At 37.0% G+C, this 19,888-nt stretch overlaps 1 protein-coding gene across 4 annotated transcripts in view; it reads left to right on the forward strand.

Annotated features, from left to right (window-relative positions):
* The window catches only part of pde10a (phosphodiesterase 10A), an 88,541-nt gene that overhangs the window by 37,003 nt on the left and 31,650 nt on the right, over nt 1-19,888 (forward strand). For 3 of the 4 annotated variants that reach the window (XM_030156045.1, XM_030156046.1, XM_030156047.1), the window contains 3 exons: nt 1,219-1,350; nt 16,604-16,632; nt 18,721-18,844. In XM_030156045.1, the coding sequence (XP_030011905.1) occupies nt 1,219-1,350; nt 16,604-16,632; nt 18,721-18,844 (285 nt within the window). The remainder of the gene's footprint in view (nt 1-1,218; nt 1,351-16,603; nt 16,633-18,720; nt 18,845-19,888) is intronic. The other variant, XM_030156048.1, reaches the window with a different exon arrangement.

The following is a 19,888-nucleotide window of genomic DNA, read 5'->3' on the forward strand; positions in this document are numbered from 1 at the left end:
ATCCATATCATGAAAACAAAATTCACAACTAGGGTGAAATTTTTTTTTTTTTTTTTTTTTTTTTTTTTTACTTTTTTGTTGCATTTCATGTCGGTGGCCATTTGAGAGCGATGATGAGATGATGTCCCATGTCTTCTTTTTTAGACAGTAACAAGTCTTTGTTTTTAGACACACACTCCATTTGCGTGAATGACCTAAACATGATGGTTTCCTAGTGCATCATGAAGGCCTCTCAGTTGAACCGTGCAGACGCCAGCGGGTGTATTAAAAACAACTTTCCTTCAATGATGGTCTGGCAAATGGCTTTTTTCCCTGACAACAAAGACAGTAAACAGCAGCACTTAGTGAGCTCTCAAGAACCTAATTGCCTATTAAGCACAATCGAGTCCTCCTTTATCCAGCTGCCTCTGTTGGGGGCTCCTATCCCTGGAGACGCAGCTTTACAGTAAACATAAGTGAGCTAGTCTGGCTATCTGAGGGCTTTAGCTGGAACCTAGGCGCTGCTGCCATACTCACATCGCTGAAAGGGAGAAAGAGATGACCTTCAGCTGTTTCTAGCGTGTGCATTTGTTTGGGTGACTGTCGGGAACACTGTGGGCCTGTGGCAGTGTGATACACATGTTGACACACAGAGACGTGAGATGTTATTTCCATCCCTTTAGATCATGTTGCTCTTATTCTAACCTTATTGATAATAATTTCTACAATTTTGGGATATTAATTTGCTTCATTCAACCATTTATTTAATCTCAGAACATTTTGAGGTAGAGGGATCTTTTTCACTATAGCTGATAAAACAACAAAATAAGAACAGTGGATGTAATTACAAGAAAATCAATAGAATAAGAAGTGAAGAACAAAAATAGAAAAATGTCATAGATTTAAAGTATTTTTATTTTAATATTTTGCTTTTTAATAACTAAAGCTACAATGATTATTTAATCAAGTAGCTGCAACTATTAGATTTAATTTAAGTTAATTCAGTAATTTTTTTTTTTTTTTTTAAATCAGTTAAATTTGCGTATTTATGTACTGCTATAATAGTGAATTGAATATGTTTAGATTTTGGACCAAACAAGACATTTGACAACAATTTTTACAATTCAATAACATTTTACAGACAACCAATAAACTTATCAAGGAAGAAAATCATCAGCTGGTTATTTGACAGTTATGTGTAGCAAGTGAAGTAAAATAAGTTTTGTGTTTGTTCTTCAGGCTTGACAGATGAGAAAGTGAAGGCCTACCTCTCGCTGCATCCGCAGATGCTGGACGACTTTGTGTTGGAGAGTGTGAGCGCAGAGACGTTGGACAGATGGCTGAAGAGGAAGACCAGCAGCAGGCCTGCAGGTATATCCACACCCACACAAACGCACAATGACAAACACACACAGGAACACACACATGCACACACACACATTGCAGTTTTCTGGATCACTCAAACATAGTGATTGGATCAGCGGATTTCAGTGTATTCATGCAGAGTTGTAATTTCTGTCATGTTTTTCTTTGGTTGAATGTTTGTATTTTTTAGCTCACATAATCCCACATGCGCTCCTGACTAGTCAACCACAAATACAGACTCAGTCTTTTGCTTTTATTGCTCTGAAAAAGTAAAAGCGTTCTTGAAAGAGCGGAGGATAACTAGAGTATGAGTGTGCCTCTGTGGCTTCTGTTTATTATCCCGACCATTTGCAGTACAAATCACTCATCTTCACATGTGTCTCCTTTAATCGTCAGTGTGTGTGATAGACAGAAGAAAGGGAGAGGGAACGGGCTTGTCGGGTGTTTACGGGTCATTAGATGTGTTTGTGCGGGCCGAGCTGAGTCTGTGCCGTGCACTCCACACACAGCGGACTGTTTCTCAGACCAACCGCATCCATCAAGGGCCCACAGGGCTGGCACTCTGCCCGGTCGAGCTGCTGACGTCAGAGGCGACCTCCAGAGACATGCAGCCGGCTGAAGGGGGCCCAGGGGAGGGGTGGAGACTGTGGTGTTGGTGTGTGCGTGGGGGGGTGCTGGCTCAGGGTGTGGGTGTGTTGAAGTAAAGGGGGAAACTGGCGGAGGATGGATTTGTCACATTTTAGGCCTGCTTTCTACATGAGGTCTACAGACAGTAGCGCTCAGTGCTGCTATGCAGAGACGCAGACTTCAGAGTTTTAAGCAGCTTTCTGTTGGAGTGTCTGTGTGCCCTCAGGTTGTGTGGTACCGAATGATGGCCATCACATGAATCAAACTTGCTGCGCCAAATAGAAATTACTAATTTCACCCATGCAGCTGAGGTCAGAGTACATGAATTCAGCACTGAAAAATGCTGATTCACACAACTTTATCGTTGAGCAAACTCCACAAAAAGGCGAGCAATTTGAGGCTCTGCTTCTCTATTTTTCATCAGTTTTATCATGAAAATAAATACTAGCGTTGCCTCCTCTTTTTTTGAAGATTTGATCATTTCCAGAACTCTTTTAGTGCAAATTTAGCTCGTTGTACAAATAAATAAATAACATTCCTGTTGATGATTTTAAAGCATCTTTTACCAATTTTGATCATCTTATCTGTGATTCAAACAGGCCCTGGTTTCAATTTAATTCACCACAACAGGAAAACCAGTTAGTCTGTCATACTGCCACATTTTTATAAGTAGCAAACTGATGTGTAAAATCTGTCCTGCATTATGTAAAGCAGTAAAGTAACACTAACAACAGCCATGATGATAAATGGCATGTTTCAAGAGAGTTTCAGATTTCCAAGCTGTCCGGATGTGCAAGAAACCACTGACTGCCAGGACAGTAGAACGAGGGCTGGAGAAAAAAAACATAAATGACAGAGGGAAAAAACACAAGATACCAATATGGATATAAATCACAATTTTATCTTGTTAATGTTGTCATTCTGTATACTTTTTATATTTACACTGACAACCAGAGTTTTTCTGTGACAACTGTGTGGTGGCCAGACAAAAATGGCTTTAGTTGTTGCGGCTAACTGTATAGGGAGTGAATTTTTATACTTATTTAATACACTCATTTTACTTGAAGCTGAAAATAATTTCGGGTCATTGCCACTTGGAGTGAGGGGTGGATTAGAGCTATGTGTGGAGTTTGACTGACAGAGAACTCAGCTGATGAGTCAAACATTTAAGCTCCTGTTTATTACGTAAAACATAAGGATTTACACTTATGAGCCTGTTACATTATTCTGTCATAAAGTTTCTTAGTCCCTAATCACAAAACCAAGCCTGTTAGAGTGACTTAGCTACATTTGTTAATGTTAGTATTTAGTCTTACAGGATTACAAAGTCTGTCAGCTAGCTAGCTGGTGCTAATTTGTGGGTTTATACATTATGTAATGTTGGAATTTCCTGCTAGCAAAAATAACTAATATTTATTAAGTAAGAGGTATAAGTTGGCTTTTAACATGACACTGTTAGTTGATGTGCTAACTCACTCTATTATCCCCATAGGGAAATGTGGTTTCTTTATTTTACCCATCCTAATACACACAGAATCTAGCATTAGCATTAGCATTTTACACATTGAAGGAGTTCCTGGGACCAACTTTATATCTTCATGAGTACTTTGGACAAGGGCACTGAGAGAAGTATATATTATTGTATATTTCCCCTTTTTTAATGCTGGGGGAAACTGGAGGAAACCTGTGCAGCATGGGGGACAAGCAAACCTAACACAGTAAGGACAGGGAACAGGGAATTGACCCGAAACCTTTTAAATGCTAACCATTACACCTCCACGTCACCACTTTTTTCCCAAAAAAACAGAATGGACAGCCAAAATTTCCCAACTTTATGCTTTTGATTAACTGACAGGTAACGCCACCAAGGGTTTTTGTCCAATATTTTGTAAATTCTGTTGTTGCATCAGACTTTTTAAGGTCCCAGAATCACAAGAAATGAACATGTCTAAAATTAATGTTGAAAGTAAAAGCGCTTCAGTCTGTGTACCCCTACAGCAGTGTTTTTCAACCTTGGGGTCGGGACCCCACGTGGGGTCGCCTGGAATTCAAATGGGGTTGCCTGAAATTTCTGGTAATTGATAAAAATTTTTAAAAACTTACTAATAAAAAATATATGGTGAGTTGAGAGAGATAATCCCAATCCATAAAATACATGATAAACTCTGAAGCTGAAACTGAAGCACTGTGGTACTGTTTATCTTTCAAATGTTCATTGTGGTCGGTTTCAGATGCTGCAGCTCTTTCATAATTCATAGTTTGAGTTATTGTTTGTTCAGTATTAATTGTCAGCCTTGTAAATCCAAGCTGGACTGACTGTACATATCCTGACCAAGGAAAACAAAATTCTCACTTCGTGCAGTAATCTACACTTGGCTTTTCTGCCTCCGTCCAGAATAATATACATTATATAGACTAAATGTCGTCTAAAATTAATGTTTATTTGCAACATAATATAGCAAACTATTACATGACCAAAAACAAATTAATTTCAGCAAAAAAATGTCTCCATTTTGAATGTCTGGGGTTGCCAGAAATGTGTGATGTTAAAATGGTGTCATGAGCCAAAAAATGTTGGGAACCACTGCCCTACAGGTAATACAAACCTCATGCATTACCTCTAGCTTAGTGTTTGAGCTGTGTGCATTTGAAATGAAAACATCAGCAATCAGTCTGACTGCTCTCTCATTATGCTGCACGTCTGTCTTGAGGTTGATCTTTGCATCACATCATCAGCACAATCACTCTTAGTCCACTTCCCCTGTTAGACCACTGTGAACAGACTCTTGGGTACCACTTTGAAGCCTCTCTGCGTCTACCTTTCAGTGGATTCATCCACTCAAACTTCGAGCGCTGACAGATTCACGCAGGCTTAATCATCACTCTGTTGGGACGATGGCTGCTATCAGTGTCTTTAATTTCCAAATTTAAACACATTTCCACCTTTGTTGTTTTAAAGTGTTCAATATTTACTTCATGATAAAAGCTAATTTGTTTTAAGAATGTGTCTAATATTCCAGGGAGAGATCAGGTTTTGTATTCTATTTAAGTGCTACTGCGGCAGGACCTTTCATCATGTGATCGTCACTGAGATAACCAGCACTTCCTGGAAGCGGTCCCTGCAGCCAGTCTCGTTCTCACTTATCATGTGATGGACAACACTGGATTACATAAATCACTTTGTCTGTACACACTCGAGTGAGTGTTTATGTGAAAGTTGTGTCACTGTTTCCAGAAAAAGCATTCACATTTGCACCGTTGTTTGTGCAATGAATCTTCTGTGCAATAATATTTGAAATGTGCTTTGCTACCATAACTGAACAACTGAATGACTGTTTTTTGTCTTAATCCATTGCTTCATTCTTTAAATATTGGCTTTAGCTTTAACAGATGCTAGTTTGTGATACTGATGTGTTTCTGAGCAGATCAATATATTTTCATCATAACTTAGATCTAAGTTATATAGGACATGGGTAATAAACAAAATTAAATGCTACAGAGGGCAGAGAAACAGACTGATACTGTCTAATGCCATGCTGTCTACACTTAACTCAATTTTGATGCCAAGGGATATTATTTATTTATTGACGTTTCAGATTTGTTTCCAGTGAGATGTCAGTTTTTGTGCACTGAGTGAGTTCAGTTTTGATAAAAACTACTCTTTCCTTGTCCAGTGATCAAACCATTCTGACAGCAGCTATGTGAACATTTAACTAACATTTTTACTGAAAAAAATTCCTTATAAATGTGAAACCCTGTACTTAGGAGATATTTCATGTGAGAACTGGACTCTGAAAGATAAAAAAAAAAAATGTTGTTAATGCTTTTGGCAGCAAGCAAAAAGACTATCACTAGAAAATGGTTAAAGCCTGAAGCACCCACAACGGAAGAATGGATCGATATCGTACAGGATATTTACATTCTGGAGATGTTGACATTTTGTTTTAAACCTCAAAGGGAATTTTTTTTCACTATTTAGTCAAAATGGACAAACTATGTAAAATTTGAAATTAATGTGAACTGAATACTTCCGTCATGTCATAACATTTATATGATATACATTTTAGTTTAGGTTAATGCAAACATACACACCTTATTGTGTCTTAACGTGTTGATGAAGAAGCGGAGTAAGCCCTCTCCTCCTGCCAACTTTTTTATTTTTTATTTGTTCTATATTCTTCTAAAAAACTTGGATTAGCATCTTCATTCATATTTGATGTGTGGCTAGTGAAATGTACCTGAAAGGGAAGTTTTGTATGACCTGCTTTTCCAAATAAACAAAGAATGAAAACAAAAAACAAACAAAAAAAACTACTGTTTCCAATGTGAAAAACCTATACCTTTAGTTAATTAAGTAATCCATTTATCATTTTGTACTACATCTGGTATAATTAAACTTATGAAACCATAATATTCTCATTACTATCAAAACGTCATAAGAAGCTTGGTGTTGATCACAGGTCATACTCCCATCACGCTACATTAAAACTGTGTACATTGTAGATTTTCCTCATATATGGTGCAGGTCTAGTTCTATAGCAGCTTGTCACTAAGCACAATGAGCTGAATGCTTTTTTTTTTCCTGGGAGCCCTGCTGATGTCATTTGACCATCACACCTCTCTTGACCAAAGTCCCACTGGCAATGTTTACTTCACACACCACACGCTTTCATGGAGTAATTAATGAATCCCAAACCCTCTGCTGCTCCCATCCAGAGGCCCCTCATCACTCATCTATGCCTTCTGCAATGCGTGCACACACACTGCAGTGTATATGTAAGGGTTGTCTCTGGCAGACTGTCTAAAGATTTGCAACTCGAACATTTTTCTGATGCAAAGATGTGGTATGAAAGCGGAGTAAAGTTTGTAGTGTAATCTATTAGTATAGTTGCTATCATTTTTATATATAAATATATATATATATATATATATAACTGTAGCATCTTGTCTTCTTTTATGTAAGTTATGTATGTTGACACTACATCAAAAATACCAATGATGTAGTAAAAATTGACTTTGCAAACATTTAGTACTAAATATCATGAGATCAGACATGTTTTTCTTGCTCCTTCGCACAAATACAAGCTCCATAAAATGGGTAGTGTTAATGGTATTGGGCTAGAGAGTGTTTTTAAGTCTGTTTAACCCTTTAAAGACCTAAACAGCATCTACTGACCTAAAATCTTCAATCACTTTTTAACCACTAACGAGTTAAGCAATTGATTCACCATTAAATTCCATGTTCAACAGTTTTTATAGATTTTCTGCTTTTACATTCAATTGCTGAGAAAGTCACTTTTTCTTCTCTTTGCTCTGATTTGATATAATAATCTCTGAATTCACGCTGAGCTTTGGTGAACATCCACATGATAAGTATATCTATAAATAGAAAATATCTGATTTTCACTTTAAAAGGCCAAATGCAGAGGAGAATATGACATACAGTAAATTGCGATAAATCACCCAGGAAAGGTTCAATGTAGAGAAAAAAATCACTTGGAACTCGCCGAACGGTTAATATTTATCATCGGCATTTAAAGTTCTGTTACCCTCACTTTAACCTACAGGAGTTTGTGTAATATAGAATCACTGTAAACTGTTATTGGGATTTCTTGTGCTCATCTTTGGCTCATGACTGAAAATGTTACTCACTTCAGAAAAGATTGAGATGTATCAGATTGTATATTACCATGTGTGTGTACACCACCCAGCTTTACTTTTATGGGCAATTTTGAGCATCCACAGGTTGGATATCTGTGTGACTGGTAGTGAAGAGCTTTGAGGTAGAGGTGTGAGTGAGTCTCTGGCCTTTCTGGCCTGTTGTCCACAGGGCAAGAGTTGGGTCGAGCTACAAGCAGCTGACACTGTTTCTCAGCTGTGTTCGGATGGCAGTCGCAGGCAGACAAAGATGTGCTTGTGTTGCAGAACCTCATACCCAGCTACTGTGATAAGAGAGCTGTCTCACCTGCAGGGCTTTTCATAGGGGGGAGGAGGAGGAGGCCCCCACACAATGGTAGTTTTAAATGCAAAGAGATTAAGCAGTTTATCAGGAATCTAGTCTGAAGTGCAGCCAAAACTATCACATCTTAAAAGCAAAAATATGATCCAAGAATAACATAACATTTTAGCATGGTCAGTGAAATGTGCACGTGTAGTCGTAGCATCATGATAACGTGCAACGAGGCCAATGAACTCAACAATCTGAAAAAGAGCAAAGAACAGGATTAAAATACAGAAAACTAAGACTGTGACAAAAAGACAAGTATCACCAATTGCATGGAATTTTTCAAAAAGGAGAGTGTTGACCAGAAACAGGTACTTTTACTGTTACTTTCTTCTTCATGATGGGTCACAGTAAATGAACCTTCCTAATTTCCCTCCCAAACCCCTTCATTGTAATCACATTACTCTCTTGCTTTTGTGTTTGAGGCATTGATTCTGACAGTTGAGTGTTTAAGTTCTTATTTTAGATGCAGATGCACTCCCTACTAAATAACCTCAGTCATTCCTCAATAATTAATTCTTTCCAAACTGAATCATTTAAGTCCATCGATTTTTGATAATTACCTTAAATGCACAACAACTGCATGGTTTGTAATCCTAAAGGAGAATCGGTGAGACTTGATTTCAGTTCTAAGAGAGAAAACATAAAAGTAAAGAATCCAGTGGAGGACAGTGTGTGTAGGTGAGCAGTGCAGGGAGTATGGCACAGAAGTAGAAGACTGCAGCTTTTGGCAGCTGCATGTCCTCCATGGAGCAGGTCGATGCAGGACGACCACTAGGTCAACACATATTGACCGCTGAGTCACTGCTAGCTGACCGCCCTGTGGGAGACTGTGTATCTGTGGCGGCAGATCAATAAAGCGCCCGTCAAGTATCGTGCACATTAGACCCAGCTGACTGAGGGATTTTTCCCTCGGTGAAAGGCCTCACCCTGGGCTGCTGATATCTTCTGGGTGCTTCAAATCATTTATCACCGTGTCTCATCAAACAGTTCCACAGGGACCTCTGTGTACTTCTACTGATGTGGTGGTACTTTGATACAGGTTTTAGGTTATAGATACGACATGGCTCTTCCTTTGTGCTTTTCAGAAATAAATCTGACATTGTTGCGTAAAGCTGCATGGGTTTGCAGAAGAATTTATAATCTAAATTGTTTGGCAGAAATGTTGTGTTTTCATTATTTGCTCCACTTTCAGTTTGTTTTTTCACAAACTGGTTTAATGGAGTGTTTACCAAAGCGGCAGCAGATCTTGTTTACTTCTTAATATTGGCCTGAACTGCTGCATGTCATTTTGTTACGTGAACATCTAATTTCAGCACACAAACTTTTTACACCTACTCCAGAGAAAAGCCATGTGTCTCTATTGTCTATTTTATTCCGAAAACATGGTATTTTAACATCCTTAGTATGTTCAGAAGATGTATTAACATGAAAGCTATTTACACCAGCTGAGAGCCTCAACACATGTTGCTGAATCTGCAGCTTAGTGAATATCCAAGGAGTCTTTTTTTTTTTAGCCTTGGATATATAAACCTTCCTTGTGATTCCTTGTTGCAAAATCCACATGACAGATTTTATGAAGAACCTTTTTGTTTCTGCAGAAATTTATAACAATGTTCCTTTTTTATGCAGCACGAATACTTTCACACTGACATGAAAGCTTACATTACACACCAAGACATTAATGTGTGCAAATAATCTGCATGGATACATTTCCCAAAAATGCTTTTGCCTTTTTGTCATATACTGTAAATGAAGAAAAAAGATTACAACACATAAACAGCAGGGTTTTTCCTGTCTGACGTCATAATGAATTAGATTTTTCTGTTTGCTGTCTGTGAGATGTTTTTCTCTCTCAGACCAGAATGGTCTTTTGTCTTAACTCTGGTCTGCATCTGAATAGTCTCAGAAAGGATCTGCCAGTATAAGTACCCTGCCAACCCAAATACATTTTGTCATAAATGTAATGCTACATACACTATGTTTTGCTTCAAAAACAATCATTTCCTTTCTTTTTTGCTGCTATTTTTCATTGAAGGATTCACATCATCTTTGTCTTTCCTCAATATATTAAAAACTCTTAACTTTGCCATCAGATACTGGAGTATGTATTGTAACCCCAAATAACTTGGATTAGGGTTGGTTTAAATATCAATAAACATTTAAAATCATGTCATAAAAAAATTGCTTGAGTCTCATCTTTAGGGATGTTTTATATACTGAGCCAAGTCCTGGCATCGTTTAATAACAATTAATAAATCAGTTCAGTAAATAAAATCAGGTGGAAAGTGTAAATCGAGCTGTAGCTCTTTTGGCAGAATGAAGTACACTATATGGACAAAAATACTGGGACTTATCACATCTACAGTAGTAGGTTGAGTTGTAAGACTTCACCTTCCTGTTGATTTAAAATATTATCATGATAAATATCAAGTCAATATTTATTTTAAGTTTAAAGGCTGATTTTTCTTGTTGAGTGAGAGTTACTTGTGGTTTGAAATGACATATATTTCCAAAATCTAAAGGTATAATGATAAAGAAAATAAAATAAAATTAAGTAATATTAAGTGAAACTCACTCTGAAGTAATATATGTAATGTAGTAATAGCAATGATATTTATCACAGTATACAATTATATATGTAGCAATGAAAAACCTTGAATTTAGTACCAATCCTTTTTTTTTTTTGCATGAAATCTATGTTGTCTGTCAGTTACGTTCAGCATTGAAAGTTTTGTTGCTTTGAAATGTTGTCAATTCATGTCACTGAACTGCTTAAGTAAAGTGGTTAAAATAACATTTAGTACAAATTGTATGTGTAAATGTTATTTCTGAGAGACAAGGTTATTGGATATTTATCAGTGTCAATCAGGAAGCATAACTTATGTGGTTTGATTCCCACTGTGGGCGACATTTGTTACATTTAGTTCCCCTCTACCTGCCCTTGTTTCTGTCCTGTCTCCTTACAAATGATTATGGTACGAAGTGCCTGAATAAATATCCAACTGGGTGCTTCTATCAAACTGGGTTCATTTTGGTACCTGGCACTTTGGCAGCTTTTTGGACCCAATAGTAAAAGACAAATTTTGACATATTTCCTCCCAGGATGTACCTAATGATGACCTCAGATAAATGCAAAAAAACTATACTCTTGCTCTGAGCCATCCCAAAATGAATGAATTTTTTTTTTATAAAATATTGGGGCCAAAAATAGGACCAAAATTGGGACAGGAAAAGCTACCTAGGTGTCAGTGCATTTTATCATGAAAACATCACTTGAAATAGTCATATATACCACTATGAATAAAGACACTGTGTTAAATTTAATGATCCTAGTGGTTTTTCTAATCCAGACATGCAGGTTTTTTATTCCAGGTTTTGTGTGTAACTCATCATGTTATATGCAGAGCCTGCTCATTTAAACACAAATAAATTGCGAATGATTTTGCAACATCGGTAATTTTTGTGAAAAACTCTGCCTTGCATAACTGGTTCCATTCCCAAAATGTACCTGTGAGAGAATAAAAAGATATTTGAAAAAATAGTAGCGAGTAATTTTCATGTCCTTTTTACCGTGTTACATGCAGATTCTTGTATAAAAATAATACAAAAATTTGTTTTATCTGAAAAATAGTTTCTCTTTTATCTCAGCAAATATTTATTTTTAAAATAGACCCAATGCACTTCCAAACTTGCTTCATAACATTAGTCTACATTTGATTTGAATTTTTAGCCCCCATGTCCTGTTTTTATAGAAGCACCCAACTATCCAAGCCAAACCAAATATATTTAGTTAATATTCCATTAAAAAAATATAAGAATTAGATTGGGTTGCAGGTTCTGAGAAATAATCTAGATCCTCAAGCTGTGGATCCTAGTAACATCTGAAACGCCTAATGATTGAGGTTGTGACTAGTTAATGTGATGACGTTACTGGATGTGGTCAGTTGAGTTCAGGAGTTCTTAGACAGTTGTCTTCAATGATGGCTGAGACTTGGTATTTATTATATTGTATAAGAACATGTTGGCCCTCTTCTCTGATGTTTACTAAAAGCACAGGAGGTCCCTGAAAATATGGGATGACATTAGAGCAGCGTGCAGGTCTCTTTGCTGCGCTGATGGCTTGACCCATCATAAGGTGACAGCGATGCACCTGCACACACAGCTTCCCAAAACCCCCAGGGGGGATAGCTAAAGGTTTGTCCCTTGGCACAAACCTGATGAAACAAAGATTATTGTTGTTATGTTGTAAACTGGGACAGGCAAATTGTCATTTTATATTTTCAAAATACATCACCTCCGATTCCACATTACAGGTGATGTCTGTGGAAGATTGAGCCATCTATTCATTTTTTCAGCAAGAAACAAAAACAACTTATGGTCAACCTATTTTGATGAATGAATGAATGAATGAATGTTTTCATTATTGTGTCTTGCATAAAAAAACATGCCCAACCCTTCTTTTACATGGGCTTATAAGACACCAAAAACACAAACCAAAAATCAAACACCAGACAATAGGCACAATAGATATGAACAAAACAAAATACTAACCTATTTAAACAAACACATGTACTGCTTTTTCCAGGCTTTACAAACAAATAATGCTAATTTATATACATTAGAACTAAACAACCATTTCATCTTGTCATCATAATGATGTTTCCAGGAAACCAAGAATAGAAGGATTATGGTGGACCTGCATGTCCTGAATGAGGGAATGCTCACTTTAAAGATGTCCATCTCAGTTCGTCTCTTTGATTTGACAAAAACCTCTTGCTTTGCATTTCATCTTCCTTCCAAACACAGCGGTTTCCTCTCACTGTCCGGGCCTCGCACACTGTGGATGTGGAGCGTAGTGTTCCTAACAGCTAACGCCAGTGGGCCCAATGGGACTGTTGCACATGAGATCCTGACAGAGATGTTTTGGCAAACTGTAACTGTTCCTATCATGCAACAAACACTGCCTGGTGACGATTTCCTGTAGGACTGTTGAACAGTAGGGGATATAAGATGCTACAGCACTGCAAACACTAGTGTGTATTTCACATATATACACTAGTGGAGAAAAGTTTTTGGACCCCCTTTAAATTGTATGCCATCTCAAATATTATCATAAAATATTTGTGGAAACATCTTTTTCTGTGTTTACTTAAATATGGTGGTCATAACCAGAAGTGGGTTGCTGAAAAAAAAAAAAAAAAAGCTTTACATGCAGTTTGTGATTTTTGTGATTTAGTGATTTATTCCAAACATGCTATGAAATTTAACACATATGTGAACAAGCAAAACATAAAAATAATACAAAAATCAACAATCAAGACAATCTTAGAAAAACAGTACGATAGTTTCATTTACATGTCTGAAAAGGGGTGGGAAGAAGTGCAGCTTATTTGATGTCAGACTTTTATTTTAACAGACGTGGTAAAAGTACTATCCATACAGGAGCAGAGCTTCCTGTAGAACTCTGGTAATTTGTAGTAACTGCAGAAGTCATCTATTATTTCAGTCATTTGTGTAATTTTTAACTTACACGAGGCTGTTAGTGTGGAAAAAAAATGATCTAAAAACCTTGACAGACTGATGGTAAAAGTAAACATCATATCCAGCAGTGACTCCTATTTATGCCCATCTGTATGTGAAGCAGTTAACTTTTAATTACTTATTCTGGTGTCCAAAATACTGTAGATACAGCCAGTCATTAATCATTAATAAAACAAGTGGTGCCAGGCACAACAAACCCCGCCCCTCGCATGTATTGTAGCTTATTTTGGCATCGATCCAGCTTATGTCATCATATCTATGCATGTGGTGATGTCAGCATATCAATTGCCTCTATACATGTGCCAAGTTTGAAGTTAATTGAAACAAAATTGATGTTTTTATTGACATGTGAAACTTTGCCTATTATAAATAAATGGGAGAAAAAAAGATTTTAAAAAATTCATAAAAAAATTTTCACTGTGACTTACTTTTCCCAAAATATAACCACATCTATTCTGGGTTACTGGTAATCTGTAAATTAAATTTGGTATGAATTCAACCAATAGTTTTGCTGCAGGAGTGTTAACAAACAAACAAACTGAACCAAAACAATTCCCCTTGCCTCCCCTTCAGGGGGCGGAATAATCAAGTATAGTAGTTTTCTCTATTAAAACTAAGTGAACAGATTAATACACTTTCTGACCTTTTTAATCTTGCTCGTGATAGTCCCACATATTGCAAAAAAGTAACAAAAACTAAACCTACAGTAAGCATCTTTGAAGAATAAATAATACATTAACAGAAAACAGCAAACCTGCTCAAACAAAAACAAAGTAAAACAAGAAAAGCACTCGGAGAGCGCAGACCTCCGCCATGGCAGATCAGTGGGCCCCCGTGGCCCCCCCACCCCCAATTACCACCAAAATGTAATCATTTCTTCCTTGTGCCAGTATCAACATTTCCTGAAAATTTCATGAAAATCCATCCATAACTTTTTGAGTTATCTTGCTAACAAACAAACACACACGCACGCAAACACACAAAGCAAAGCGATCACAATACCTCCTGGCAGAGGTAACTATTATAGCCTTGGTTATAGCAGTTGATCTAAGAGTGACCTTTATTACTATATCAATAAGTATTTGTTTTAAAATACATAATGTTAAACTAAAAAAAATGCAGGCCTCTGTCTAACAGGCAATGCTGTCTTTGTGAAATGTGAACATCAAATGGGAACCGTCTGACTATTCTTGGTCTCTACAAGTTATTAAAAAAAAGGATCCGTATGAAAAAGTTGTGTTTTCTCTTTTTCTAAGGGGTTTGAAGCTTTTTTCAAGTGCAGCTCTCTGTCCTCTGATTGACGTCACGCCTGGCCAGGGGTTCACTCTAAAATAGCTCTCATGGCTAAGTTAGGAAACTCATAGCATACTGGAGGAATGTTTAAAACAACAAACAACGTAGCTGGCTGTAATTTCTTTCTTCACATGTACAAAGAGTTTAGTTTCAAAAGAGGATGAGCATGAGTGAGCGTCCCAGTTGACGTTTCTGAAATCCACAGAGCTTTTTTCTAGGTCTGATCACATTAAAAGTTATCAGATCAGAGCAGTGACTGTTATGTGTGGTGTTGACCTGTGCGTAATGAAGAGCTGCTTGAGTTGTGTGAATGGTTTTATTTTCATCCTAAGCAGCACTCCCAGACCCACTCCCAGAGTACGAGTCCAGAAACTGTTGTGATTGGCCACAGCCTTCATTATTATCACATACTTCAGCATGCACGTCCAAAGACAATAGTCATATGTCTACTGTCTCTCCAACAGCCTCAAATCACACCAGGAATTTGCACCCGAGGCCACAAAATTTTGCACTTGTCAAGTTAAATTAATACCTCACTAAATTCTGTTTTAAAAGGAGCATAATTTAACTACATTAAGAGCTTTTGAAGTATCCGTTCGTTATTAATACGTAAGGTCGACATATGGTTTTGCTTACTTGCTGCTTGTGGTGTTGTTGCCATCGGTGCACACATATCCACCCACAGTGCAGCAGAGTGTCCACCCAGCTTTCAAACACACATGCCAGATTTGTGTGTTGCTTTTTAGCTTTCAGATCATATGCTCTTTTTCAGCAGTAACAGTGAGCATTTGCATATTACACAGAATTAGCATATAATAAATACTCTGCTAATAGTAAAAGTCTTAATCACATAAAGAACTAGATGTATTTTTCAGTCATATGTTGTATCTGCTTGTCACATAGACAGTTTATATCATTGGGAGGAAAAAAAGCCATGCAACTAACTAGTCGAACTGCTATTGCTACCCTGTTTTTTGTCTCGTGTCTGTATAGCCATTGCTGTTTTAATGGGTTGTATTTTTTAATTCTAGAAATAAAATATTGTATGTATGAGGTCTCCCTTAACCCATAAAGACCCAAAGATCCACCATCTACTGATCTAACCTGTTTAATACCTGTTGATCCACTAATCCTATCAATCCATGTAAATAATTGGTGTACAATACAGTTTGTCGTCTATTAATGGTCATCAGATATGACCCATTTGGACGTTCAGAGGCTCCATAGTGAACGTGGAAACACCGTCATCTTCTACAACATTGATTCACCAGTAAAACCCATGGAGTTTGATCAATGACAGAGGAAGGGGACGGTTGTTTTTATGTTCAGTTAATGATATATTTTACTGAAAAAGTCACTTTTTCCTCTGCTTTCTCTGTTTTTCATATAATAACATTCAACTATAATTTGAGCTTTTATGGATATCAATCATGATCCATAAGTTAAATATAGGAAAATACCTGATTTTCACTTAATAATGCAAAATACTGAGCGTAATATTAGAATAAATGGTGATAAATCACTTAAGAAAAGTTACAAATTGAGGGGAAAAAAATCATTTGGGAACTGCTACAAAAGTAGCACTGGATCTTTATGGGTTAATTTATGTTTTTTATGGTTAATTAAAGGTTAAATACACAAATAAAACACAGAAAATAGTCATTAAGATGTTAATTGTACTTCTGATGGTATTATTCTTCTGTTTTGATCATCACCCAAAACATAATCAAGCTCCTTTTACTGCAGGCTGTTGTTAACTGTCTGATTATTTTTTTTTGTTTGTGTTCACAGATGACACATCAGCGAAAGAAGTCAGTAGGGTAGGTTTTTGCTTCATTTATATGTTACATGGCATATTGTTCCTTCTTATTCCATTTAGGCTTTGCCCTTGTTGTGTGAATACATACCTTCGTTTTCTGCTGCAATCCTTAACTCTTTAACCCCTGAGACATTGCTTTTTGGCATCTGGTTGAACTCCAAAAAGCAGTTCCATGGTCAAAACTCGGAAAAACGCAGTAAAAAAGAAAAGAAAAAAAATCATGAGAACACTGCAAACAACATAAACAAAACACGACAAGGAAAACTGTGTAAAAATCTTATTTAAAAAACTCTATTTTTATATCGAGTCAGTCTCACTCACTGATCTGTGCTTTACCCTCCATTGCACAGGTGGCAGGGGTTGCACTGAGCATGCTCAGATATCTATGGAAAACACAAGGTCTATTCTATCAGCACATTTTGAAAGTTTTTTTTATTGAGCAAATGGTTGAATTTTTATGAATAATTAAAATAAATCATACATTCAGAAGGCTCACCACAGACATGTCTGGAGATAAAGGGTTAATACATTCAGTTATCTGTAAAATGTTCTTGTGTATATGAGGAACATACAGATTAATTATGCTACCTATAATTTTATTGGTCTTTGCACAATATTTTTCCCAGAAGTGCAACTTGTCCTTTTGATTCCAATATAACAAGTATTATCTGGTTTTACTTCTACTTTTACTATTTAGCATAGAGTAAGGTTATTATAGTTTTAATACATTCAGTTATTTTTTTTTTTATTTAACCTTTCAGTTTGGTTTCTGATTTCACTTTAGTTTTAGTCACTAATTTGGGGAACTGACCAGTTTTAGTTCAGTTTTACTTAGTTTTTACTGGTATTATGAGGAATGTTGTTATTTATAGAAACTGAAAAAGGCTGGATGAAAGACTGCATGATATCAAAATCAAAATGATTTACCAACCATTGTAATTAAAGGTAACATATCATGAAAAGCCATTGTAGTGCCAGTTGAAGGGAAAATCTTCAGTTGTACTACACTTTATTTATTTTTGTCACTGCAAGTTTTACCTTTTAACTTTCATTTCATTTCATTTATTTTGATCCCCATTAGCAAATGAAACATCAGTTGCTCGTCTTCCTGGGGTCTCCTCTATATTACATTACAGTTTTGATTATTTACATTAATATTACACCATTCACGCCCTCATATACACACAAACGGGACATACAGTATAATACAACAGCCCAATGCAATGAAAAGAAATAAACAAACAAAATAACTACAATACATTTATACTTTGATTAATTATAATAATTCTGAGCTGTAGCTATGAAGAAAAAAGTTCAGCCTATGTGAGTTTTAAGGCCAGAAAGTTACAGTTGATTAAAAATAATATTAATTTGTTGCTTTCGTCAGGTGCGTGAGCCATTTTGCATCATTTACCTCCTCTGTGTTAAATGTATCTTCACACCTTTGTCATCCTAACCCCCATAGGAGTTGGGGTTCAGTAGTCTGAGTGGCTCCTGGCACTGGATTGAGTCCCCTTGACCCCTCAGTGCGTCATCTATTTGTGGAAGCACATACAGTATGTGTTAAAGGTGTCCTGTGGGGTAGGCTGTCTCATACACAGCCCTTCCTGCCGTCACATCCCCACCCTGACTCCAGGTGCACACATAGACAGCTTTCTGGCCCTGTACGAGGCAGGAGGTCTGTGTCTTACATAACACACTTTTAAGCTGCGTCTGAGCAGTAAAGCTTTCCAGGGTTCTCTAATCAGAGTCAGTGGGGCTCTGGTGGCCTTCTCTCCGGAGTGCGGAAGGGGATCCCTGGGCTAGAAATGCGGCGGTAAAGAGGCGTGTATGGGTGGGGTGGAGGCTGATGTGGTGATGAATGGCTCTGACTTTGTGAATGACAGGAGGATAATCCCCATTCATTAAAAAAAAACACACACACACACACACACAAACTGTGTATTTTTGTTAATGGCTCAGTGGTGCAGTCACACAAACTCAGGTTGTCACATGTTTTTATTGTCGTAGCAGCTGCTGAATTTTGAAACTGAACACACGTGTTTATGTGAGAGGACGGATTTGTCATTTTTGTGTGTCTTGTGTCCAGCAGTACCAGGACACAAATATGCAGGGTGTGGTGTACGAACTCAACAGCTACATGGAGCAGCGCCTGGACACTGGAGGAGACAACAAACTCCTGCTCTATGAGTTGTGCAACATCATTAAAGCAGGTAAAAGGAAAAACATTTCACTTTACTGATCCTTCCAACTTCAGCTTGTATCCCACTGAATATAGCAATGACAGCAGGTTTTTTTTTTTTGTTGTTGTTTTTTTACATTTTTTTTACAATTTTGTGTTTTCATTTGGGAAAATACTTTACAACAGAGTAAAACAACATCATTGTTATGCAACATCATTAAAACAGGTTAAAGTAAAAACATTTCATTTTACTGATCCTTCCAACTTCAGGTTGTATCCCACTGAATATAGCAATGACAGCACGTTTTTTTGTTTTGTTTTGTTTTTTTAACATTTTATTTTATAATTTTGCGTTTTCATTTGGGAAAATACTTTACAACAGAGTAAAACAAAAAAACAACAACTGAGCACATTTGTATATCATGTCTGAGTGTCATGTCTGGGGGCGCAGGCTGCAGCTACCAATTATGGGCCCCATGAAAGCATAATCATTGTTGACCCGGGGGTGTAGTAATGTGTTAATGTATGTGGGGTTGAGGTCCATAGACAACATCGCTTACAATACCGTGTAAACAAAAACAAAACTTAACATGCTTTCAATGTTCACCTCCCGTCTTCTACACCTCTCTTATAGAGTGGATTTTACACATAATTTTCACAGCTTCTAGCCTATATCCACTGGGCCCCCTCCACTGCTCTATGGGCCCCCCACACATACTGGGCCCCATGAATTTGTCATGTTTACCCCCCCTTATTGGTGCCCCAGTGTCTAAAAAAAAATCAACAATGGTAAAACATGAAATTTAACATAAACACATTCCATATCCTCTTGAGACCCAGGAAAGTGCAAGTTTTGGCTTTTTTTTAAACAATAAATAATTGCCTTTATTGGAAAAAGCACAATGCAACAGTTTTTTTACATGCCATTAAAAAAATTTATGGAATGTCCTTTGCAGTGGACAGCGTTTTTTTTGTTTTTTTGTTTTTTTTTTTCAATAAAACTGTGAAACTCTTGTCCCCTACAGAGGACAAAAATGCATTGCGGGGTCTCAGGAGGATATAAGTTCTCTGTTTA

The sequence above is a fragment of the Sphaeramia orbicularis genome, chromosome 15 (assembly GCF_902148855.1).
Source record: "Sphaeramia orbicularis chromosome 15, fSphaOr1.1, whole genome shotgun sequence".
Taxonomy (NCBI): Eukaryota; Metazoa; Chordata; class Actinopteri; order Kurtiformes; family Apogonidae; genus Sphaeramia; species Sphaeramia orbicularis.